The sequence below is a fragment of the Microcebus murinus genome, chromosome 5, assembly GCF_040939455.1.
Source record: "Microcebus murinus isolate Inina chromosome 5, M.murinus_Inina_mat1.0, whole genome shotgun sequence".
Taxonomy (NCBI): Eukaryota; Metazoa; Chordata; class Mammalia; order Primates; family Cheirogaleidae; genus Microcebus; species Microcebus murinus.
Window position 1 is genome coordinate 13,455,099 of NC_134108.1, and position 25,351 is coordinate 13,480,449.

Consider the following 25,351-nt stretch of genomic DNA (forward strand, 5'->3'; position numbering starts at 1 on the left):
GCTCTCTGTGCTTTTGACGCTACCACTTTCAGTGCATTGCTCCTTACATTTGTGCTCCACCACTGGCATTTTCAGTTGTTTTTGCTCCATTGGAAGACAAAACACTTTCCTTCAGGGACATTCAGCTTGACCAAAAATTTTGGGCTCCTTAACTGTCCTCTTAAAGAGCAGGTGCACTCGTATGTGAAGCACAAGATGATAGCACCCACCATGCTCAATCAGATAGGTCAACAACAATCATCAATTGGGTACAAATTGCCTAATGAAGATCACAGTCATTCCTCATTTCCACCGAGGCCTCTTTTAGGTCAAACATGCCTACCTACTATTCCTTGTCCTGAAAAACAAACATGCAGGCAAATGAGCAGCAGAACATATACTGACAACTGCTAGTTGGTGTGCTAGTGTGATGATTGTTATAAAATGTTCCTGGAATGCTTTGGTCCCATCTCCACAAGTCCTTACTATGCTGAAACTCTTTGTTTACTCTGTGCACCCCAACTTCCAACTACAAGTTCCTCAAAGTCAGGGACTTTAGATCTTTATCATCTTTATAGTCATATGGTCTAGTATAGTGCCAGAAAAATAGACAATATTCACTGAATTATGAGAGTAATAGCATCATCTGACCATCCCAGCTACCCCAAAGGCTGAGGCAGGAGAATCGCTTGAACCCAGAAGTTTGAGGTTGCTGTGAGCTAGGCTGACGCCACAGCACTCTAGCCCAGGTGACAGAGTGAGACTCTATTTCATAAATAAATAAATAAATGACTTTACATGCTCTCTGCTTTCATTTCTTCCCCACAGGCTGCTCTTTCCCTTGCTTTGTATTACTTCTGCTGTCATTACTCTAAAACTGCATTAGAGAAAGTGGCCCAAATACCCTTCAACACCAAATTCAAAGTCTTTATTCCCCATTGTTTTTCTGATAATTTCAGCTTTTTAACATCGATGAAGACACAGTCCTTGCAGTTTTACTTTCTGATATTCCAGGACCAGCTGCTAGGAGACCTTAGATGGTCTGGCTTCCAGTTTCTTTCCCTCCAAACTGGGCACTTTTGGGGACAGTCCTAATGCACTTGTGCTGGTCACTCAGATTCCCAAACTGGGTCACCTGACTTCTTTCACTTGCTTACTGCTTGCTCCTCCAGTCTTCTGGATTTTTTTCACCCTAATGTTTCCAATACTTCAAATATTTTGGGGAGATTCTTTGTATAAAACTACACAGCTTGAGACGCATTGAATTTTTATCATCCGTTAAGCGATTCATCATGTAGTAACAAGGGAAATCCCTTGTCTTGAATTATTATTTAACTCATACCATTGCTGAAGCCACCTTCTTGTCTCATCAAACAGGTCACAAGTATAACAAATGTCTTCCTAAGTTGGTATAATGTTGTGTAACTCCTTGTATGTCTCAGGGTGGCCCATTGGATGCTATTTTTATGGTACCTGCTCAAAAAAAAGTTGAGACATTGTAGGAGGTTCGATTTGTGTTCTTTTTCTAGTAGTCACAACATTTTGTGTTAAGACATTTTCACTCTCCCTTTTGTTATCCTGGACTTTTCCTGATTGACGTGCTGGTAAGAATTCAGAACTCTAACAGAGAGAATGAAACCGACCAAGTTACATAGCGATTCCGTTTTTCCCTCAACTAGCTCTAAACTAAGATGAGCTCGATGTCCAAGCCATAACAAAGAAACTCATAAAAGCACTTTTAAATAAAAATGGCCTTTTAAGAGAAACTTTTTTCCCCCACTTTGTCTCTGTCCAACATCGTGTTGGATCCTGGGACTATAAGTTGGCTGTAACAGCGCTGGCTTCTGGAAGGAACGGCCCTGTAGATCAGAACAGAAGGTATATGAGGTGTCAAAGCAAGACAAGGAGCAGAGGGCGCACACGGTGTCCTGCACTCTCTGCCCTCCCTGTGTTGACGCACGTGCTTCCTGGGGACGCGATGCCAGAGCTGAATTTTAAAGGGGCAGCTAGGAACAAAACAGAAGAGGACAGAAGGGTTTTCACAAATGTGGAATCTCTATGTCTGTATAAAATAGCAGAGTGTTTGGTGGATTTCAGGGAGCTTTTCATCAATAGAGCATTCAGTAAGAAAGGAGAGATGCTAGAGATGAGCTGGGAGAGGCAGCCAGGCCCACTTCTGAGTTTAATTCCTAGTACTACGGAATATTCTACCACTGCTATTTGCATGCAGGCACAGCAAGAGTGCATTGCGTCCCTGACATGTATTGGCTGCATTAGGAGAGACCATAAGAGAATGCAAGTAGCCAGCCCAGTTCCTAGCATCTTTATTTGAAAGGCATGCCAGCTATGAGCCTGTGTCTGGTTACTGCTCCAATGTCAACAATCCTTTGCCACTCCTCCCTGCACTACTCCAGAATGTCAGAATTAAGATGTTTTTCCTTTTTTTTTTTTTTTTTCAGGGAGTCTCTCGATAAACTTTCCCAGAGAGGGCAGCTTCTGAGTGAGGAAGGCCACGGAGCTGGGCAAGAAGGACGCCTGTGCTCCCAGCTCCTCACGAGCTACCATCACTTACTCAGAATGACCAAAGAGAAACTCCGCAGTTGCCAGGTGGCCCTGCAGGAGCATGAAGCCCTGGAAGAAGCGCTGCAGGGCATGTGGTCCTGGGTGAAAGCTGTTCAGGACAGACTGGCCGGGGCAGAGAGCACTCTCGGGAGCAAAGACACCTTGGAAAAGCGGCTGTCGCAAATACAGGTATGTGGGGCACGAGCTGGCAGCACAGTGCACAGGTGGGGGCTGGGATTGAAGCGAGCAAGGGTGCGTTGAAGTCACAGAGCAGATCACCAACCCAGACTGTAGTCAATGAAGGTGACCTTGGCAGAGAGGAATTAGGGGACTGCTGGGTTTTGGACAGGTGTGCCTTCACTTTCAAAATAATTTCTTTTGACTCTTTGAAACTGAAGTCCATAAAATTATGATTTCTAGGCTAGGGGCCCAAAGTTTTCTAAGAATTTAAATTGGAGCTAATCTTGGTCTCCCAGACTCCCAGATATGTGATTTTTAAGGATAGCATTATATTGCAATAGGGTCCGGAGTTTGTTGTTGTTTTCCTTTTAAGGGGAGTAAAGTATTCCCTACCTCAATTCTTATGGGAAACATAGCCGTTTTTAAAAATAGCAGAAGGTGTTTATATTCCTACTGACAAGTGTTCCTCCTTCCTTCCCAGGACATTCTCCTGATGAAAGCGGAAGGCGAAGTTAAGTTGAACATGGCCATTGGCAAAGGGGAACAGGCCTTGAGAAGTAGCAACAAAGAAGGTCAGAAGGTGATTCAGACCCAGCTGGAGACCCTGAAAACCGTGTGGGCCGACATCGTGAGCTCCTCCCTCCGTGCTCAGAGGTACAGAGCCTATTTTTAGTGCTTATTTGCCTAAGTAAAACCCAGTGCCTTGGTAAAATGATGGCGCAGTGCTGAGGGATCCTGGGGTAGAATTACCAAGCGTGTCATTTTATCTTGTTGTATGCATACCTGTCTTTGCCTGCATTGTATTTTCCAAAGGCAAAGACTGGTTTTTGTTTGTTAGCTTGCTTTGTGTCTGCGTTTTTGTTTTTTAATATTTACATCTCCCCTCATATTGCTCATGGAATCTTGCAAATAATCTGGGCTCAGTAAAATATATCCTTTTGAGTCATCAAAGCAATGATATGTGATTCTTTAATAACTTTAATCAGTTTTAGCTTTTTAAAGGAACATACGGGGAATTAAGCTGTTGGTGACTGTTGAGCTTAAGTATAAATCTGTTGCTCAAGAAGAAATAATAATCCCACCCACACTGGGGTTGCAGGAAATGTGTGGGGTGGTTTTGACTGACATCGTGATAGGGATATCCCTTGCATTTAGTGACTGAGGCAGGGGAAGCTAACATCCTGCAAAGTGTGGGACATTCTCCCAGAAGCAACAATCAGCCTAGCCAGAATAGAGCCCAGCCCTAGAGCCTCTGTTGAAAGCACTGAACCAAACACTGATGAAGAAGTAGACATCTTGACAGTTATACCAGGTGGTATTTTTGTTATTGTTGTATTTATGAGTGGACCTCCCTCCCTCTTGGAGTATCCACAAATTATTTGGCCAGCTTGGTGGACAAATGACCATCAGTCAAAAAACACATCCCAAGAGCCATATTCTGAAGGTTATACACACTGTCAGACACTGACAGAGTCCCCAATGTGATCACAACAAATAGATGAGCAGAAGATTACAGTTCATCATAAAACAAACAAACAAAAACACTGCAGTTATCCACTTTAAGGTAAGCAATAAGCACTGCTTACAACTAAAATTTGGGAGATTTTTTTGTTTTGTTTTTGAGACAGAGTCATGTTCTGTCACCCAGGCTGGAGTGCAGTGGCATCATCATAGCTCACTGCAGCCTCCAACTCCTGGGCTTAATCCATTCTCCTGCCTCAGCCTCTTGCTGAGATTGATCTCAAACTCTTAGCCTCAAGGGATCATCCAGCCTTAGCCTCCCAAAGTGCTAGGATTATAAGCATAAGCCACCACACCCAGCAGGAGAGTTGTTTTTTTTCCTTTAATATGGACCATGGGTGGTGACTGTCAATGTCAGCAGGACTCTGCATCTTAGTAATAACTCAGAATGGTCAGCAAGAAAAATTCAAATCCTATGGCATCTACTTGTCCAGTAGACTGCTGGAGCATGAACTAAACTTCCCAAGGCCAGCTTCCTAACAGTTAAAGGAATGCAGGTGAATATTTTTCATATGTTAGAATAAAATGTTAAATACAGGAAATCAGATCCCTGACTCCCCTATTTCAGCAAGACATTAAATTTGACAACTACATATTAACCAATAGCAATGCTCAAATTATTGTGTTAAAATAATCAGACAAAACAAAGGGTTTTATCCTCTAAGAGCTCAGAGGCTAGGGTAGGCTATATTCCAGAAAAACTCTGACTCAGACTGTGTTACTGTGAGTTTTCAAAAGACGCTACGAGGTATAGAAGAATGCAGAGTCTGGGATGACTTCTGGAGCAAAAGCATTGATTTGGACATTTTAGAAAATTCTTTGAGGAACAGATAGGACTTTAAGACCTATATGATGAAGTTTCTATGGGTGCAAAAGCAACAGTTTGAACAAATGCTGGAAGTACATTTACCATAAGATCTTAACTCCAGGATCATAGGCTTGTATGCAATGGGGGTTGAAGGGGGTTTCACTGAAGATGAGTTTAGAACAGCTTGTAAAGCTGAATAACGGAGAGATTTTTCTTTCCAAATGTTAGTCTAGAGAGCCTTTTCTTTGACTATCTGGAAAGCTATTATATTTGTGACTATATTTCTTATAATACCTGACCATTCATTCACATTTTCAACACATAAGCACTATATATATATTTATATATATATAGTGTGTGTGTATGTATGTATGTATATCCATGTATATAATATCCCTAAATGAAAGTCAATCTAATGGTATTATTTACCCAGAAAGAATACTTTGAATTTTGAGTTCCCGTCAACAATCACCATCTGATGTCAATAAGATCAAGTAAGCCCAAAAATATTAATAACGGCTGGGCATGGTGGCTCACACCTGTAATCCTAGCACTCTGGGAGGCCGAGGCGGGTGGATTGCTTGAGGTCAGGAGTTTGAAACCAGCCTGAGCAAGAGCGAGACCTGTCTCTACTATAAATAGAAAGAAATTAATTGGCCAACTAATATATATAGAAAAAATTAGCCAGGCATGGTGGCACATGCCTGTAGTCCCAGCTATTCAGGAGGCAGAGGCAGGAGGATTGCTTGAGCCCAGGAGTTTGAGGTTGCTGTGAGCTAGGCTGATGCCACGGCACTCTAGCCTGGGCAACAAAGCAAGACTCTGTCTCAAAAAAAAAAAATTAAGAATGGATAAATACTAAATAAAATATAATTGATATTCCAGTGCTGATTTTTAACAACATAGCAGATAAATTTGTCTGTTCACTTAGAACAACAGCATGTGGAAGACAAATCTCCAGATGCATGTATGATTACAGCTTCTGTCTTCATATTTTAACACACAGTATGACGAGTCTTACAGATCAGGGAAGTAGTGTTTCTCCTTGCACTGAAAAACAATTTTCATCACTTACAGTAGCATTTAGTAAAACAATTTACATGGATGTGTGATGACCTTGTGATTGGTTTTTGATAGAGATGTCAAGATAACTCACTTTTATGATATGTGACATTAATTCTAGCGCTTTAGAGTCTGTGATTAGCCAATGGAATGACTACACAGAGAGGAAAAACCAGTTGGAACAGTGGATGGAATCAGCAGACGAGAACGTGGAGCATCCCTTACAGCTGCAGCCGGGTCTGAAGGAGAAGTTCTCCCTGCTGGACCACTTTCAGTCCATCCTGTCTGAGGCGGAGGATCACGCCAGAGCCCTTCCCCGCCTGGCTGCCAAGTCCAGGGAGCTCTATGAGAAGACAGAGGATGAGTCTTTCAAGAACACAGCTCAAGAGGAACTGAAAACACAGTTCAATGATATAGTGACTGTGGCCAAGGTTAGTGCTTTATACCAAAAAAAAAAAAAAAAAAGGAAAATAAAAGCTTCAAGGGTTAGGTAAAGAATAAACTGTGGATTAAATTATTGGAGAATTGGTTGCTCTAAAACTGTACATTTAGTGAATAAATATCACATAAAGATCATTTCTTACTTATGAATGCTCATGTGTTTTTCTCTCTCTGAAATTTTGAGATGGATTCTTTATTCCTTGTTTTTTATCTTTCTCCACTTTTTTTTAATCAACCCATCTATTTTCTTTGTAAGAATGAGCATCAAATGTCAGTGTTTGAAGATATTTTTTTTCTTTTGCTGCACTTTTTTTTTATATTAAAATGTAAGTCTGTTTACTTCTCAGATTTCAATCATGTACAAAGTATTTTATTCATTTGTCATCTTGGTAACAACTGTATTTTTCTATTTTCCAAAGTATGAGCTCCTTCATGTAATATCAAATTTTTTTCAGTTCTCTATATGAATCTTTATTTTTTTCCTTCATGATTCTTCTTTTGTATATTTGTGAATATTATGGAAATTAAGTGAGAGTTTTTATTGTTGTTGTTTTATCTTCTTTGGTTTGACTTTTGGGGAACTTTCTTTGTCTTATTTTTTTTTTTTTTTTTTTGAGACAGAGTCTCACTTTGTTGTCCAGGCTAGAGTGAGTGCCGTGGCGTCAGCCTAGCTCACAGCAACCTCAAACTCCTGGGCTTGAGTGATCCTTCTGCCTTAGCCTCCCGAGTAGCTGGGACTACAGGCATGCGCCACCATGCCCGGCTAATTTTTTACATATATATATCAGTTGGCCAATTAATTTCTTTCTATTTATAGTAGAGACGGGGTCTCGCTCTTGCTCAGGCTGGTTTCGAACTCCTGACCTTGAGCAATCCGCCCGCCTCGGCCTCCCAAGAGCTAGGATTACAGGCGTGAGCCACAGCGCCCGGCCTCTTTGTCTTATTGATACTATAATTACTAACATAGGTCCTGTTTATCTTCATTTTCATCTTGATAATGACTAAGAGCTATGACTCTAGAGTCAAAAGACCTAAGTTTGAATTCTGGCTTTGATACTTTTTTACTATGTGGCTTTGGGCACATTACACATTACTTAACCTCTGTAAGTTTGTGTCTTCTTCTGTGAAATGATAATACTAGTATCTACATCACAGGACTGTTGTGAGGATTAAATGAGAAAATGCATCTAAAAATGTTGAGCAGAACACTAAGCTAACACAAACAATCGTTTTAATACTAAGACTAGACATTATAATAATTATTATTAAGTGGTCTATCAGTGAGAGATGTTAGCCTACATACATTAAGCATAGATTTTTATGCTAAAGTAGACAATAGTAAACTTACAGGGAAAATGGTTCTTCTTCAAAGCCTTTTGGCTTACTTAAGATTTGATCGTTTCTTTTTAAGATATTAAACTCAGAGAAAATTCAAGCATAGGAATGAAATCTGAGATATCTTAGGAGATCTATCTCAGGCCTATTGTCCTATCTGATTTCATGGTCTCAATAATGACTCCTATTAAAGTAGTCTTGTCTTTGTTTACTAGGAGAAAATGAGAAAAGTGGAAGAAATTGTGAAAGACCATATAATGTATCTCGATGCAGTTCAGGAATTCACAGATTGGCTCCACTCAGCAAAGGAAGAACTGCACCGGTGGTCAGATATGTCGGAAGATTCATCAGCCACCCAGAAAAAGTTGTTGAAAATTAAGGTCAGAAAATGGACAGATATTATAGCTTCATTGTTTCATTGGTTCTTTAGTACAGCACACTTGATATTTGGTGGATATGAGATTCTGTTTTATCTAAAATGTTTCCTTCTTGCTTTCTATGAATATTTGTTGGTGTTTATTACCTCATGCCTCATCAATTCTAAACATAAACAAGATTTTAAAACAGAATTCAAAAGACTTTTCACTTGTGAGCAAAATGTAACATTGCCTATGTATGTTTCTGTAAGGAAATGTTTTTGTTGCTGTAATAAGACAGACTAAGAAATACACTCTCGCTTCATAGGCTGACAAAAGCAGATACTGTTTTCTAGCACGGTGGAAGAAAGTTTATAACCTAAAGGTATTTTAACAATAACTTGGGAACTGTCATTCTAGATGTTTTATTCTACTTTCCTAGCCAACAGTCCAACAACATTGTAGGAAACAGTACTTTAAAGGACATTAAAATGATCACCTAGTTTACTCCTTGTAAGGGAAATTTCAAAACCAGAAATTTACCCATATCTTTTAGTATATTTCTAGTGGCTTAAATATTAAATCACAATCATTTTTCCCCATAGAAAATAATGGATTTGTGTATAAAAATGAAACAGTGATAAAATCTTCCATGGTTTACTTTTAGATGAGGAAATGTTGGTAATAAATAGTGTAATCATGGTCAGGAATTTAAAACTCAAATTGCGTTTTATTCCAAGATCAGAATATAAAAGACATAAAAAATCATAACTGATGGTAACAATAATAACTACATTTTGAAGGTTGTCTTCTAAGTGCGTTAAAAGTATTATTTCATTCTTACAATGCTATGCATGTTTTAATTGAGATAATCACATAAAGTCACTTTTTAAATTCTTATTCTCTGAATAATTCTTTAAAATACTTCTTTCATATATTTCTTAGTAATATTCTAATTTATTTATTGGTCCCTCTAACCATGCATCCACCCCTCTATCTAATTATTCAACCAGTGCTATGCATCCCTTCAGGAACTCGCAGTCTAGTGAGGAACAATAATGCACAAACTGATGTTTAATAATACACTAAATGTCACGATAGCTCACTATACTTTGAGAGTTCAAGCTTTGGAATCAGAGAAACCCAGTGTTGCACATTTCCTCTACTGAAGTGACTTTCTAGCTGTGTCTTTTGGGCAAGTTATTTGATGTCTTCAAGATTCAACCTCTTAATTGGTTAAAAAAGAAGAAGAAGAAAAATAGTAAATAGTACATGCCTCATAGAGTTGTTTTCAGGACTAAATTAGATCTTACATATAAAACATTTAGCATCATGCCTAGTACAAAGAACACACTCAATAAATAATCCCGTGGATTTGGTAAATGAGTGATTAATTGGCTACAGGGTGACAAGGTAGAACGAGTCAAGGGTGATAGTTAAGTCTTACCTAGAGTCAATAGAGCTATCACCTGACCTGGGGGAAATAACTGCATGCAGAGGGCCTGGTTATTGAGGGGAAAAACATGAAGAGTTCAATGATGAACAGATAGAATTTGAACTGGCAGGTGGTAGTAATGTCCAGGAGGCAACTGAATATTCAAGCCTGAATTTCAGGTTAGGAAGCTCGATTGAAAGACACAGACTTGGAAATTACTAGCATATACTTTGTAGTTAAAGCCACTAGAGTGGATGAAACCAAGACTTATGTATAAAGCAACAAAGCAATGGCCACAGAACCAAAGCCTGGGGACTCTCAACATTTAAGGGGTAACAGAGGAAAATGATTTGAAAATAAGAGAGATAAAGAAGAGGAGAAATAATATTAATAGTTAGAGGAAGACTAGGAAGGTGTGGTGCCACCAAGACCCCAGGTGGAGAAGGTGGTCAGCATCATAGATGCACCGGAGGCTGCCATTGATAGGAAGACTGAAGAATGCCCATGACATTTGACAGGCTATTTGGCAACCTCCCTGAGAACCATTTTCACAGCAAGGGGAGGTGGCAAACCAGATTACGTAGATTTAGTAGTAAATGGCAAATAAGGAAGACCCGGGTGATAAAGATGGACTAGCGTTTTGAAAAGTTAATACAAGAAAGTAAGATAATTCTTTTGCAAAGACAGCTTCATGGGTTGCAAAATGTCTTTTTTTTAAAAAAAAAGACTTTATAAAACGCTTCCAAAAAGAAAAGGAATATAGGAGAAAAAATTGACAGAAAAAAATTGAAATTTGGGAAGGAGAAGGTGAAGGCTGTCAGAGGCTGCCTCTGAAGTTCAGGCGGGGAGAAAACCTTGGAGGAAATACACAAAGCACCTCCTCTGTCCCTCTTTGCCATTCCTACCTCATCCCTAGGAGTAACCACTGAGAAAAGGCAACTCTAAAGCAAAACGTGTATGTGTGTGAGGGTGTGAATGTACATATGTATGTATGCGTATATAATATTTTAAAAGAGTTTAAATACAAGATAAGAAAATATATGCAAAACTCATTTCAAAACCCCAATGATGATGTCCTTATTCAAAATCTGGATGAGTGGAATTAGAAATTGCAAATATTGAAACGTTCCATTTCATGCTAAAGAAAACTGGGAAAATGCAAGAGGGAATATTTTGGCAAACTGTATTTGACAATTGATACTGAATTCTAGATTTCAAGTCACTCATAAAGTCACATTATTATAAGTATTTAAATCTATTAGATATAGCACTTATTAAAAAGTTATATTTTCTTCATCAAATCAGTAATTATCATATGTATTGGAAAACAGGGATAGTTTTCAGAATCCCACTGTTAAAAAGGTTGAATATGTATATTAAAGCTAACTGTGCATAAGGATTTTCATTTGATTGTGCTACTTTCAAATGATTTCTACTAAAATGTGGCTGTATTATATATAATTGTGATAAATATTTATTTCAAGCTAATTTAATGGAATGCAAACACCATTATATAGACTAGTTAAGGCATTCTTTATGCTTAATATAATTTATTAGGCATACTTTATATTTAACACCCCAATTTTTCTTTACTTGCTAATTTATAAACAATTTTCTTCTTGAAGTTTCTTTTGTCCCTAATAGTCATCTTTTTCTTCTATTTAATCCAGGAATGAAGTCATAATTTTGTCTTAATTTTAACAAAATCCTGGCTTTAGCAATGGATCTGTAAATATATAAACACCAGATGATGATTTCATCAAGAAAAATTTCAGTAAAGAAAACTGTTCTCAGAGATAAATACCAATATTATACCTATGTAACTTGCATATTTAATTGTATCTTGTCCCTTAGAGTACTTGTGTGCTTTAAGACTAAAGCTATAGCTAAATTGTTAAATTTCTGGTAAGTTTTTTTAAAAAGGTAAATATAATAGTAATAAATGAACCCAAGTCTAGAATTTAAACTTTTGATTAAGTATGTCTGTGAATTATTCATTTTAGTTGCTATAAAAATGTTTAGTTAAGGTACTGACGTTTTTGAAGTTGAATGGGGCTCATTCTTTTGTTGTGATGGGTCAGCTGGATTCCTGGCGGGACGGAAGTGTGATTGAAGCCAGCATCTTGTGGAAGATGAAATGTGGTGGAGATTGTGAGCAGAGCACAGTTCTGCTACAATCCTTGTTCACTTGTCCATCCACTGAAAGAGAAATGCAGATTCAATCATTTATAGGGGCAGTATGCCACAGACAAATATTTAAGTCACCATCAAACCATTTTAGTATGTTCAAACAATGCCTGATTTCAGGGTCCCTGTTTAGTCTGTTTCAAGACGTTGCAAATTCTCCGGTTTATCTTGCAGTAAGCATTGGCACTTGCGATGATAATTCCCTGCTTATATGATTTGAGAATAGGCAAAGGAGTTGATTCTGGTTCTTTGTGGCACCCTTGCTGAAACTTCCTAGCAGGACAGGGTCCCCTTCTGTACACATTTGGAAACTTGCAGCCCAAGTGACTCACAGCCTCCTTGGTTACCATGGCGATATTCCATTACAGGAGCTGATAGATTCCAGAGAGATTGGGGCAAGCCGCCTGAGCAGAGTGGAGTCGCTGGCTCCTGAAGTGAAACAGAACACAACTGCCAGTGGGTGTGAGCTCTTGCACGCGGAGATGCAGGCCCTGCGCGCAGACTGGAAGCAGTGGGAAGACAGCGTATTCCAAACGCAGAGCCGCTTGGAGAACCTGGTGAGCCAGATGGCCCTTTCGGAACAGGAGTTCTCAGGCCAAGTGGCTCAGCTCGAGCAGGCCCTGGAAGAGTTCAGTGCCCTTCTGAAAACCTGGGCTCAGCAGTTAACCCTCCTGGAAGGCAAGAACACTGATGAGGAGATAGTGGAATGCTGGCACAAGGGACAAGTAAGTTGGCTTCCTGTTTTCCATTGGTGGTTATGCTAAAAAAATTTTTTTTTTTACTCTCACTGTTACTTTAAAAATAAAAAAAAAAAAAAGAAACTTCTTGCTAACTGAAAACATGCAACATTCAGACTTGGAGGAAGTATTTAGTTAAATTTACAAAGTCTGATCTTTTTCCTCTTCTCACAAATCAAACTCTTGTAAAAAGAAAGATTTGAGGAAGAAGGAGTTGTTATTTGCCATCGGAAACATTTATTGTTCGTGGAGACATTTTACTTTCATTCTTATGGTGTAAGAATTTGCAATAGTGTATTCAGCCATGCAGTCTGAAAAATAGCCTGTGGGCTGAGGCATAAATAGACAGAGAGTCATATTTGTTTCCTTGCCAGTTAACTCTTTCAAGCAATTAAATGATTGAATTTATGGCTCTGAAAGACTCATTTGGTAATCTGCTAAAGCACAACTAATAGTTTTCTTCCTGATTAGCGCTCCTCTGTGTGGTTTTAACAGCTGTACTTGAATTAGCCCATTAACGGGACTCCTACGTCATGCACCCTGTTGCCTTCCCGGACTTTTTTTTTTTTTTTTAACTAATGGCAGCTTCTTCAAACTGTGAGAAAGGGAAACACACACCAGGGATAGTGCAGAGTGGGCAAAGGAGCTTGGCATTTTCTTCTTTTTCTTTCTTTTTTTTTCCCTGTTAAATGGTATCTTTGAAAGCCTTTTCAATATTTGCAAATTTATAATGCCCTGAATCATGGATGTCCTTAAAAGGAAGTTTAGTAAACTTCTCTGCTTCTATTTATATTATAATCATTTCAAAATAGCTCCAGCCAGTAGGAAAGTCCTGTAGTATTTCCAGCATTGTCTTGTTTTAAACCAAGTATTTGAAACAAATTTAGCACATCATAAATTGAAACTTTATAATTATCTCTTTATGCTGTTTTATTTATAATGTTTGTAGGTTTTTTGTTTTTGTTGTTCTGATGCATTTCCTGTCCTTTAGGGTTACACACCAGACTAAAGCTTGGAAATCAGTTCTGTGAGTCAGGGACAGAGAAGTTGGTAATTGTTCCATGTGGTTCTGATATGAACAGATCAGTTATGCTATTTTGGCATCTTTTCATTTCCCTTTCTTTCCATTTCATTAACATGAGTGAAATTTTTGAAAAAGAAAGATTTGGTTCTACCTAGGTTATAATGCTATTCTCAGTTATTGCTATTTCTTACACTGATACTATTAGTGAAAATAATAAGTGAGGCCTATAAAAATACATATGATAATGCAATAGTAAATATGAGCTTTTATTATAGTTCTAACAATTCAAGGATGTCAGCCTTCTACTTAGGTCCACTTCTGGATTTGACTCTAGAGCCAACGTTTTTGAGGACGATACTACATTTTCTCTCAACATTCATATTTTCTTTTATTTCTAATAATGGAATTTTATCTAAAAGTGGAGATAATACTTCAGTTATTATTATTTTATAACTATTACTTTATGTTTATAAAATAGTACATTTGCTAGGGTTCTTGTGGCATTGTTTTGCCATTAGGGTGGCCTTGTCGGTGACAATCAAAATAGTAATCACAAGTATTTATTTTATGCAGTTAAATGACAATATCAAGAAACCCTTTAAAGCATAAAAACAGATTATTTATAAACTATATGAGATAATGTGGCAAAAAATTCTGTTTACTGTGTTTGTAAAACTTGTTTATCTTAATATTCATTCAATTATTAATATTAGAAATATAGCAGTTTTCTTAAGCTGTGTAAGGGGGAAAATGCATTCTAGCATGTAACCAAATCAGAAATGTAAAACTTGATATTTACATAATAAAAAACTCTACTGGCATGTTTTAATTTAAGTTGAAGTTATAGAAATTTTTTTCAATGTAAAGTTTTGGTCAAAAGCTTTTCATTTTTAATGTCATCTCAAATTTATAAGTGACTGACTTGAATCTCAGTGTTTTTACTTTTTTAGTATGTGGTAAGTTGCTTTAGATTTTATAATGCTCTCCCTTAAATAAAAGGTTCAATATGACATAAAATAAATTGTTCTTAGCTTAGCATTTGGAGTTTCAGAGAGAAACTAGTTGTTATATATGAATTTTTATAAATGAAAATGTTTTAGACTCCTGTAGCCCAGACACTGAGCTAAATAAAGAATTGGCAGACCAAGAGAACACTCTCCCCACTCTCATGACCACTGTCTAGGTGAAAAGACACAAGTACAGAGGCAGAGGGCTGCTTCTTGTGGTGAACGCCCACAAGGTGCTCTGTGTTCTCAGAGGAGAAGCCCTAAGAGGTGGGAGGGAAGACAAAGGAGCCTTAGAGGAAACATTATTTGAGCTGAGTCTTGGGGCATGATTACCACTTGACTGGATAGGTGAGAGAGGGGAACAGCACCAAAATGCAACATTCCTGAGGAATGAGAAATCACAGGAGAGGAAGCTAGAGGACAGGAGGCAAATTAGGAGGAATCTGTGCCATTCCAGAAAGAAATGGTGGAGACGTCCATGGGTCTGTGAGAGTCAGCATGCAGAGGCAAAGACGGGTGTGATGAAATGAGCGAAGGCACAGAGGAGGCTAGACTGGGTGTCTCTTGCATGGAGTGAGAAGAGAAACAAAAGGAGAGGCCAAGGTCCTGTTCAGTCTTCTCATTTATATCAGCAGGAGGACAGTGGTGCCATTTACCAAGATGAGGATGCAACACAGATCTGGTTTGTTGAGGGATGTGCTTTCTCTACAGATCTGGGCCATCTCTTGATAACTATCTCTGAGAATAATAATAGTAACAGCAATAGCTATTTGAGTAGTTACTCATCTTTTTGTTCCTCCTCCTTAATTTATTTGGTTGCTTTGGTGATAGCACTATTCACATAGTGTTTAAATATTCCAGAGTCATTTTCCTGCTGATTTCACTAATGAGGCACTTAGTGTATTAGAAATTGTGCTAAGTGTTTGTCACTTGTGATCTCATTTGCTTCTTGTGACAACTCTGTAAGAAGAACACTCTAATTGCAAAGCACCTTGTGTAACTCAGCTGACCATGGCATTGATTTCAGAAGTGTACTCTTCAGTTCCTAAGAATTTATTTTGGATTAGGTACACTGTTTTTCATGTGTCTCCCTTTGTTCATTTGGGCAGGTAGAAGTGGGCAGGGTCCCAGAATCCAGCAAAATACTTGGCATATAGCAGACATTTAGCAAATATTTGATGGCTATATGAATGAAACTATGAAATAAATGAATTAGTAGTTAAATCAGACCTGTGGATTATAAAAAATTCTTAATGTAAATGTTACCTGTATATGCTACATAAAATTGATTGCTATATACATTTTAATCCAAAATAAGTGTTGCTTGTTTTGGAAGTGATTTCTCTTCACCTTTAAACTATATATATATATATATCCCAATGACCTAGTCAAACTGTTTTTAAACAATGTGGGTTCTCTTTTCTTTTTCTTGTTTCATTTTCAGTCCTTTGACCAGTTAATCATTTGACTACTCTACAATATTTGATGCTACAATGTCTGTCCATGGCTAGAAAACTAGAAAAGGAGACAAATTAGCTGAGTGCTATTATTTGCAAGAGGAATTCTGAAAATAGGCCTCATTTCTTTATTGAATCTACTGTGTTGGTTCCTCCCTTACTAAAAATTTATATTATAATTTATGCCTGAATAGCATGAGGATATGAAAATGACCCAATGTAAATGCTCCCTTCTCTGTCTTATTATTTCCTAAAAGGAGATCCTAGATGCTCTACAAAAAGCAGAGCCTAGAACAGAGGATCTCAAGTCTCAGCTGAATGAACTTTGTCGATTTTCCAGAGACCTGAGTTCATACAGTGGGAAAGTTTCTGGCTTGATTAAAGAATATAATTGGTGAGCATGGACTTTATTGGTATTCAAAATACTTTTATACAAATTAGAAGCTAGAGGTTGATTTTAAGGTGTAATATCCAAATGATATTAATTAAGCATTAAATATATTAATACATGAGGTAAGTATGCATTCTAAGAACTGATTCCATCAAACATTAGTTTAATCAACTTTATCAATTTTTTTCCTCCATTAAATTGTCAAATCACTTTTTCAGTCTTTGTTTGCAAGCATCCAAGGGCTGCCAGAATAAAGAAAAGATTTTACAGCAAAGATTTCGGAGAGCTTTGAAGGATTTCCAGCAGTGGTTGGTTAATGCAAAAGTCACTACCGCCAAATGTTTTGATATACCTCAAAATATTAGTGAAGTCTCAACAAGTCTTCATAAAATACAGGTAAGAGCATTATCAATTAATTTTAATAATGGTTAATTCTAGTAATAGCATTTAAAAGGTACCTCTAGATCTTTTTGTTAGTGCATTGCATATTAAAGTTTTGCTTAAGAAACTTAAATTTCACAAAAATTCCCACTTGAAATGGTTGATTTTGTATGTGAAGAGAAACTAGTCTGTTTATATAAGTGCATACTATTTTTACATGTGAATAAGGATTTAGGAAATAATAAAACTCTTTCTATGTGACAAACATTGAATTGTGCCTAAGCACCCTAAGTGGATTTTCTCATTTAATTTTCACAATAAGTATATCAGGTACTTAAGATTATGATTCCAAGTATACAGATAGTATAAAAGAAATTTAGTGAGGTTTCAGAGCTGCTGTGTAAAATAGCCAGATTTATCTATCACAAGTAAATTTTATGTTTGTTCAATTTTTTCTCTAGTTCTTTCCTTTACCTAATTATAACTTCATTGTGCCATTCTACATAATACCTTCAACAGCAGCCTTTTTTAGGCACAGTTGTTGAAACTGCTTTTCAGACCTGTACTTGTCTGTTTATTCCATATACTAGCAGTCCCGAAAGATCAGTAATGAAATTTGAATATTTTTCAGAGGGCATATGTATATAGAAAACTATTTATACATGCTCATGCTTGAAGTATTTCTAGCAGGAGCAGGCTCTTAAACAGTATTACCCAGATTTTTTTTCACCAATTTGAATTCTTGGTTCATAATATAATAGGATAACTCTTGCTTTGAAAAGTTGCTCCATTTAAAATTCTTCCAATTTTGTTCGGGTTAAGGGGTAGAATTTTGAAACTTCATTCACCTATTGGTGTTGGAGAAACCCAGCACTATTTTTGAGGACAAGCTTTGGCCTCTTCTCTGGCCCTCCCACCTCAGCATAGCTCCATGTACGGGGGTGGCCATCCATGGAGACAAACATCCTGGTGAGGTTCCTTCAAACAAAATCCACAACATAGAATATCTATGCTTCTGTTTCCTGTCAGAATAAATAACCTTGAGTCTGGGCTTTCCATTTCTTCTCTAACATTTGAAAATATTAATGGGAGTTAACTGTAGAATACATACAGAATCTACCTATTTTTCTAGAGAAAGATTATATTCTTTTTTTTTTTTTTTTTTTTTTTTTGAGACCGAGTCTCGGTCTGTCACCTGAGCTAGAGTGTTGTGGTGTCAGTCTAGCTCACAGCAACCTCAACTCCTGGCTCAAGCCATTCTCCTGCCTCTGCCTCTTAAGTAGCTGGGACCACTGGTGTGCATCACCCATGCCCAGCTAATTTTTAGTAGAGACAGGGTCTCGCTGCTCTTGCTCAGGCTGGTCTTGAACTCCTGACCTCAAGTGATCCTCCTACCTTAGCCTCCCAGAGTGCTAGAATTACAGGCATGAGCCGCCATGCCCAGCCAAGGTTATATTCTTGGATCTAGACAGATGTTGGGAAAAGTACACACTTTGGCTACACTTTATTAAATTATACTTTGGCATTATGTCATTGACTTGTCTATCATAAGGACAACCCTATGAAACACTTTGTTGTATTTTATTTTATTTTTTTAGAGATAGGGTCTCCCTCTGTCACCCAGGCTGGAGTACAGTGGTGCAATCATAGCTCACTACAGTCTCAAACTCTTGAGCTCAAGCAATCATTCCACCTCAGCTTCTTAAGCAGCTGGAACTACAAGTGCACACCTCTGTGCCCAGCTATTTTTTTTTTTTTTTTTTTGAGACAGAGTCTCACTCTGTTGCCTGGGCTAGAATGCCGTGGCATCAATCTAGCTCTCAGCAATCTCAAACTCCTGGGCTCAAGCAATCCTCCTGCCTCAGCCTCCTGAGTAGCTGGGACTACAGGCATGCACCACCATGCCCCGCTAATTTTTTCTATATATTTTTAGTTGGCCAATTAATTTCTTTCTATTTTTAGTAGAGATGGGGTCTCGCTCTTGCTCAGGCTGGTTTCAAACTCCTGACCTTGAGTGATCTGCCCACCTCGGCCTCCCAGAGTGCTAGGATTACAGAGAGCCCAGCTAATTTTAAAATTTTTTGTAGAGAAAGGGTCTTGTTATGTTGCCCAGTCTGGTCTTAAACTCCAGGCCTCAAGCAATCTTCCCACCTTTGCCTCCCAAAGTGATAAGATTATAGTCATGAGTCACTGTGCCCAGCCTCTTGTCATTTTTTGGTAAACTACCACTAAAACTGTAATCTACACCATATAATAGCATTTGCTTTATTAAGAGTACCCAGAAAAATTCACATCCTCTTTCTTTCTAAGAATAATTCTGCTTCTGCTGAGCCGATGGTTTGTTTTTATCATATGTGAGTTGTGTACCTGGTTGTGTTTACTCTTTTGCTTTTGCAGCTAGGATCCTCAGAGCCAAAGTCATAATCCAACTCCATCAATAATACAGAATCATATGGCTTTTATTTTGTAAACTAATCTTAGCCAGAGTCTATTTTATTTTATAATTCTTATTTTTCCTTGGTACTCATTTCTTCTCCTATTTATTTTTATCTAATTGTTAATATTATATGAGACAGCTCATAACATTTTTGGGACAAGTCAGAATTTAGATTAGTAAATAAAATAATTTGCAACTGGACTACTAAAGGAAGACCTGGGCCCTTTAACGTATATGGTTAAAATAGCTTATTTCTTTTCTTTGATTTTAATGAGGAATATGTAGGAAAATCGACGTATTTTAAAGCATAGAGCGTTTTATTGTGCTTAATTTTATACTTTTTATTTATAGGAGTTTTTGTCTGAAAGTGAGAATGGACAGCATAAGCTAAACATGATGGTGTCTAAAGGAGAACTTCTGAGTACTCTGTTGACCAAAGAGAAAGCTAAAGGGATCCAGGCCAAAGTTGCAACTGCGAAAGAAGATTGGAAAAATTTTCACTCAAATCTCCACCAAAAGGAATCTGCCCTAGAGGTATATATAGCATAGCCCACCACGTGGACATGTTCTGTGTTGTTTGTTGTTGTTGTTAATTAAAGCACAGTTTCCGTATAACCGAGTGCCAAGATCGATGACTTTTCTCATCCCTCTTTGAATATAAATGGACAACTGGATAACTGTGCAGTAGCTCAATGCTCGCAGAGGGAGCCTCCCTGAGGACTTGAGTAGCTTCTTGCATGGTGGGGTCTGTTGTCACAGACTCGCCCCTCCAGACAGCCTGCTTTACATTTCAGCATAGCACTTAATCGTTCATTTAAAAAGCCTCAATATTTTCTTCAGAGGCAATATAAGCTGAATGTATCATAACCATAAAAGAATTATTGCAGCAATAATTTTTTTTCTTCTGAGAGCATCTATTGTATGTAGCAACTCTTTTCGTAGAGGAAAATTTTAGAGGCATGGAGAGTATCTTTTCCTTTTAAAACAATACTTCCTGGCGGAATAGAGTCTTCATTTGATTATGACCATAATTAATGCAGGTTGGAAAAAGGTAATAGGGGATTAATATTCAGTAAGAGAAAATGTATATTTCCTCAATTCTTTTCTAACCCAAGACGATCGAGTTCTCTTTGTAACCATGGCTGTTCTTTCAGGGCAGGCATCCTCCACTTAATAGAGTGATAACCACTGTGTAGTGCCTAGAAATCTACAGTTAACTCTGCAGGAATCATTAATGCAATGTGGCTTGAGCTCTGAAGTGTCAGCTGTTGAGTTTAGTATGTCTAGCATTGATCGCAAGATTGCTTAGTTCAAGAGATGCGCAAAAGTAGGCAAGCAGGTCATGAATTGCCTGTTTTCTTAATCTGTTGTTTCCCTCATGATTAAGTGTAACTTTTTAAATTTATTCCTCCCTTCCTCCTTTTCTCTCTCCTTCTTATTAGGACTAGATACGTAATAATGCCTATTATGTGCCAGGCACTATGGAAAGAATACAAGTGGGTTAGTCTTTTGCCTTGCCTCAAGAAGTACACTTTCTAGAGCAGAAACAGTATATAAAAAATTATTGCAACATAATATATGTATGTTCAGGGGTTAGTAGTCAGTCATAGAAAGATGCGACTAGTTCTATTTGAAGAAACCAAGGAAAGTTTCCAGAGAGGTCACATTTTAACTGAATCTTGATGGCTAAGTGTTCTTTGAATTTGCTAAAGTTGACATGCATTTCACATGGAAGGAATTGAATGCACACGGCTACAACTATGAATGGGAAACTTTGAGAAGTTTGACACCAACATAGGGTTTTGCAAGAAGAGCAACAGAGATAGGATTAGGATCCGGCAGTGAAATGTCTTGTGTGCTAAGCAATTTCACCTTGTCTCTCACCCTGGGGTTTCTCATTTGAATCCCAGACACAGTTTTCCCAAAGATAAAACATAATCCTTACTATTCTAATCACATACGAGAGAAGTTAATTCATTACATTCAATGGATGCTTTAGGGCACTAGGACTTGATTCTCTCAGAACCTGGTTGGGAAAGGCCGAGTGAGGAATCTGCAGGTCTTTTAGCTGGAGATAAACATGTCAGTTCTCTGACCACAATGTAAACCAGGATAGGGAATAATAAGTTAGTGAGAGACAGAGAAACCTTTTCATAGTGATCCAGATGACAGAGACCAGGGCTGGCATGAAGAAAATAATAACAGGATAAAGAATCTCTTAAAACATAATAGGACTTGGTGACTAATTAGACAAAGAGCATAGAAAAGAAAGAGAAGTTAAGTTTGAGTCCTCAGTTTCTAATTTGGAAGATGGCATGAATGGTGATACCATTATCTGAGACATACATATGGTAGGAAAAGTAGTTTTGGAGGGGTAACAAAAATTCATTCAGTTTAACGTACATTAAATTTGATGTTCCTTCCAGACATTTAGGAGCTAATGACCAAGAGGTAGCGGTTAACGTGAGTGCAGAGCTTTAGAGAGATGATAAATGTGTATCAGTGATAATGGAAAATCACTCATGCTGGACACTGTCACAGGCACTTAATGTATAGTAATCTGAATTTGACCCTCTTAACTATTCACAGAGGTAGGAGCTCGCCTATCACTATTCTGTGGATGGAGCACGTAAGGCCCAAGCTGATTCAATAACCTGCCAAGGTCTCACAGCTACTAAGTGACAGAGACAAGTTCAAACCCAGGCACTTGGTCTCCAACTGTTGTGTACACACAGCTCTATAAATGTGGGGCTTTGAGAGTTCATAGGTGGTCATGAAGCCATGGTAGACATCATTGGAAAACATGCAGAGTGAACATCAGTGGGATGCCTACCCACCCCTGTAGGTAGAAAGTACATGAGGAACTTCTGGAGTTTAGGAGGAACGTTAGAACTTAATGTCAAGCTCATCCTTGTTCTGATTACCCAGGACTTGTGCTCAGATCTGTGACTGCACTCCTTAAGAAAATAACCCAGCTTCTTTCTGTATTAGACCCTGGACTGATCCCCTAATGTTCTGTCCCTCAGTCTCTTTTCTTTGCAGATTCTAAATTCCTCATCACACTCCCTCACTTTGCCCTTTTTAGTGACCCCACTAATTAGTTAGTGCCCAGGTGAATAATGGAATATTCCAGACATTGAGAAAAGGGCAGAAAGGGAGGAGAGGGGCCAAGTTGGAGTGGGCTTTGAATGCCAACCTAAGGACTCCAGACTTGCTATTAAAATATTCTCTTGCTCTTGACACTATCTAAAACCTTGTAGAATCTAAAGATCCAAATGAAGGACTTTGAAGTAAGTGCTGAGCCCGTCCAGGCCTGGCTGAGTAAGACAGAGCAGATGGTGCATGAAAGCAGCAGTCGCCTCTACGACCTGCCGGCCAAGAGGAGAGAGCAGCAGAAACTCCAGGTGACGAGTCCACACCTCTGTCCGGCCCCCTGTACGCCCATGAGAGCAGGTGCATGCTGAGCACCCCAAGTTAGACTGTGCCGCTGGGAGATGCCGTGTGTGTCCTTTCCCCATTTCTGACACATTTTATGTTTTCTAACTTTCCTTTGATGTATGATTTGTTTCCTTCCTATGATGCTCCACTGTGTGGAGGTCAGAAATAACAAAACCTTCAGGGTACTCCGATGGATGGCTTGCCCATGTTGATTTCCACGTTCTTTGGTCCAGAGCTTCGTGTGCCATGTGCTTTCCCCCTGGCCCCTCATTTGTGACTTGCTTGTGCTTTTCAGTCTGTCCTTGAGGAAATACACTGCTACGAGCCTCAGCTCCACAGGCTGAAAGAGAAAGCTCAGCAGCTGTGCGAAGGACAAGCTGCCAGCAAGAGCTTTAGGCACAGAGTGTCGCAGCTGTCTTCGCAGTATCTAGCGCTAAGCAATTTAACCAAGGTAACGCCTGGCATGTCTGTGCGTGAGTGTGATACTGATGTCGCAAAACTGCAGTTGCCACAGGTTGTGCAGGGCACCCATCCTGACACGCCCCGGGCTGTGTCTCGCCTCAGCAATGAGGCGCGTGAGTGCTGTGTCCCCAGCCTTGCAGTCCAAGTTAATCATTTGTGTGACAGAAGCTTAACCTGGGTCTCTGAAAACACCAAAGGAGGTTTCAAAGATTGAAGAGACTTCCAATCTCTTATTGCACAAAATATCCCTTTTACTACTGAAATGATATGTTTCCCAGGGCTCTGACTTTGAAGACTCAAAGCATAAACATAAGGCAAAACTCAGAGTTTTTGTTCTCAGATTAAATTACTTTAGAAAAACATGAATCCAAAGCAATATAAATTTTATGGAACTAAATATAAAGGTAGTTTGAAAAAAATTAGTCTAAATTTCTTATATTCATTATATAGTAGTCAAGGGTGTGTTGATTGAGAGTTTCAGTTCAGATTCCAGAGCAGAGCTCACAATTGGCACTGATTCCCCTAACTGATTAAATCTCTTTTTAAACAGCTTAGGAAAAAGTCAACAGAGTTCCACTGTGACCTCGTTTAGAGCATTCAGCTAGTGTAATGCAGACCCATCTTGAACTTTAGGACACAGGTTTATCCTGAGCTTTATGTGCCTTGTAACATTTGTTTCCTATATTTTAAAATTTCAGATGTTAGAATTTGAGAAACCTACTGTAATTTGGTCTTTAATTTAACTTCATCTATTTTAGTGTTGACTAACTTCTCATCTGCTAATCTGGGCCATCAATAATACATTATTAAGGTAGTCACACTAGTATAGATCTTCAAGTAAACAGTCTATATTTACAGCCATGTTTGTTCTATGAATGTTACTTTTTTCTCGCTTTAGAAAGTCTGTCATATCCAATGAACTATGGTGAAAAATGTATCATTTTAAAATGAATAAAGGACATTTCTATCCCTTTATATTTATTTAGATACCAGTAAGTAGTAGATATTTTAATGCTTTAAGAGCTATAGACTATTATAAAGTCTTTACGGTGTTGGATATGAAATGTAATTAATAAGCAAAACCACGTGTATGGTTCCAAGTGTTAAAATTGAGAGATATTATAAAATCTCAGAAACTACTTTGATTCCCCTCCCAGACAAGGCATTAGGCAGAAAGCTTACTGATTAAAAAAATCACAACTGTCATAAAGAAGGTGAGGGGCAGTAAATTGTAATTTTTCTGCTTTTTGGCCCAGTTATTTTAATAATCTTACTATTTAGAAAGATAGTTCACATATCTCATAAAATGAGTGCAGACTTGCATCATGTATGCAACACATGAAGCTCTGACTGATTGTAGTTATTCCATAAAACCATTAGCTTTAGGATTTGAGTCTCTGTGGAATGGACAGCTCGAAAACCATTTCTGTTGTTTCCAGGAGAAAGTGTCAAGACTGGATAGAATTGTTGCGGAGCACAATCAGTTCTCTCTCGGCATTAAAGAGTTGCAAGACTGGATGACAGATGTGGTTCACATGCTGGATTCTTACTGCCACCCGACATCTGACAAAAGCGTCCTGGACAGCAGAATACTCAAGCTTGAGGTGTGCATGTGTAGAGAAACATTTCCAACTTTACAGCATTTGTTTTTTTCAACATTTCCCATCTCCATCTGCCTGGTGTGGTGATGTCACAGTCTCCCCATGACCAGTGTGATCCTGTCCACCTTGGGTGGACATGCCTTGCCGGTGTGATCCTATCCACCTCGGGTGGACATGCCTGAGCGTTCCTGAATTATTTGACTCTAGACATATTCACTCATAATTTTTTTCCAAAAAATGTAATCAAACCATAATGTGGTTACTTGCTTGATAGCCAAATAAGAGATTAATTTCATATTACCTCACAATTATTTTTGAGAAAATATTTTGAATGTCAAAACATTTCCCATCTTACTCAGCTCACTTGCCTGCCTGTATCATCTAGTTCATCCTTCTCCCATCCCAAAATTTGCATCATAAATGCAAAAGTTCAATTTTGCATTTGTGGTGAAAATGATTAATCTGCATTCGTTGATATATGGAGTACCTTCTAGAAGACTGGCAGTCTGTCTTGGTACCAACAAATCAAAGATGAATAAAATCTGGCATT

The 25,351-nt window shown here is 38.3% G+C and overlaps 1 protein-coding gene across 6 annotated transcripts in view; it reads left to right on the forward strand.

Moving 5' to 3' along the window:
* SYNE1 (spectrin repeat containing nuclear envelope protein 1) overlaps nt 1-25,351 on the forward strand; it is a 438,352-nt gene that overhangs the window by 205,558 nt on the left and 207,443 nt on the right. For all 6 annotated transcript variants that reach the window (XM_076002855.1, XM_076002857.1, XM_020287266.2 and 3 more), the window contains 11 exons: nt 2,439-2,730; nt 3,203-3,375; nt 6,234-6,543; nt 8,104-8,268; nt 12,235-12,591; nt 16,349-16,485; nt 16,701-16,878; nt 19,652-19,834; nt 22,561-22,704; nt 23,034-23,189; nt 24,640-24,804. In XM_076002855.1, the coding sequence (XP_075858970.1) occupies nt 2,439-2,730; nt 3,203-3,375; nt 6,234-6,543; nt 8,104-8,268; nt 12,235-12,591; nt 16,349-16,485; nt 16,701-16,878; nt 19,652-19,834; nt 22,561-22,704; nt 23,034-23,189; nt 24,640-24,804 (2,260 nt within the window). The remainder of the gene's footprint in view (nt 1-2,438; nt 2,731-3,202; nt 3,376-6,233; nt 6,544-8,103; nt 8,269-12,234; nt 12,592-16,348; nt 16,486-16,700; nt 16,879-19,651; nt 19,835-22,560; nt 22,705-23,033; nt 23,190-24,639; nt 24,805-25,351) is intronic.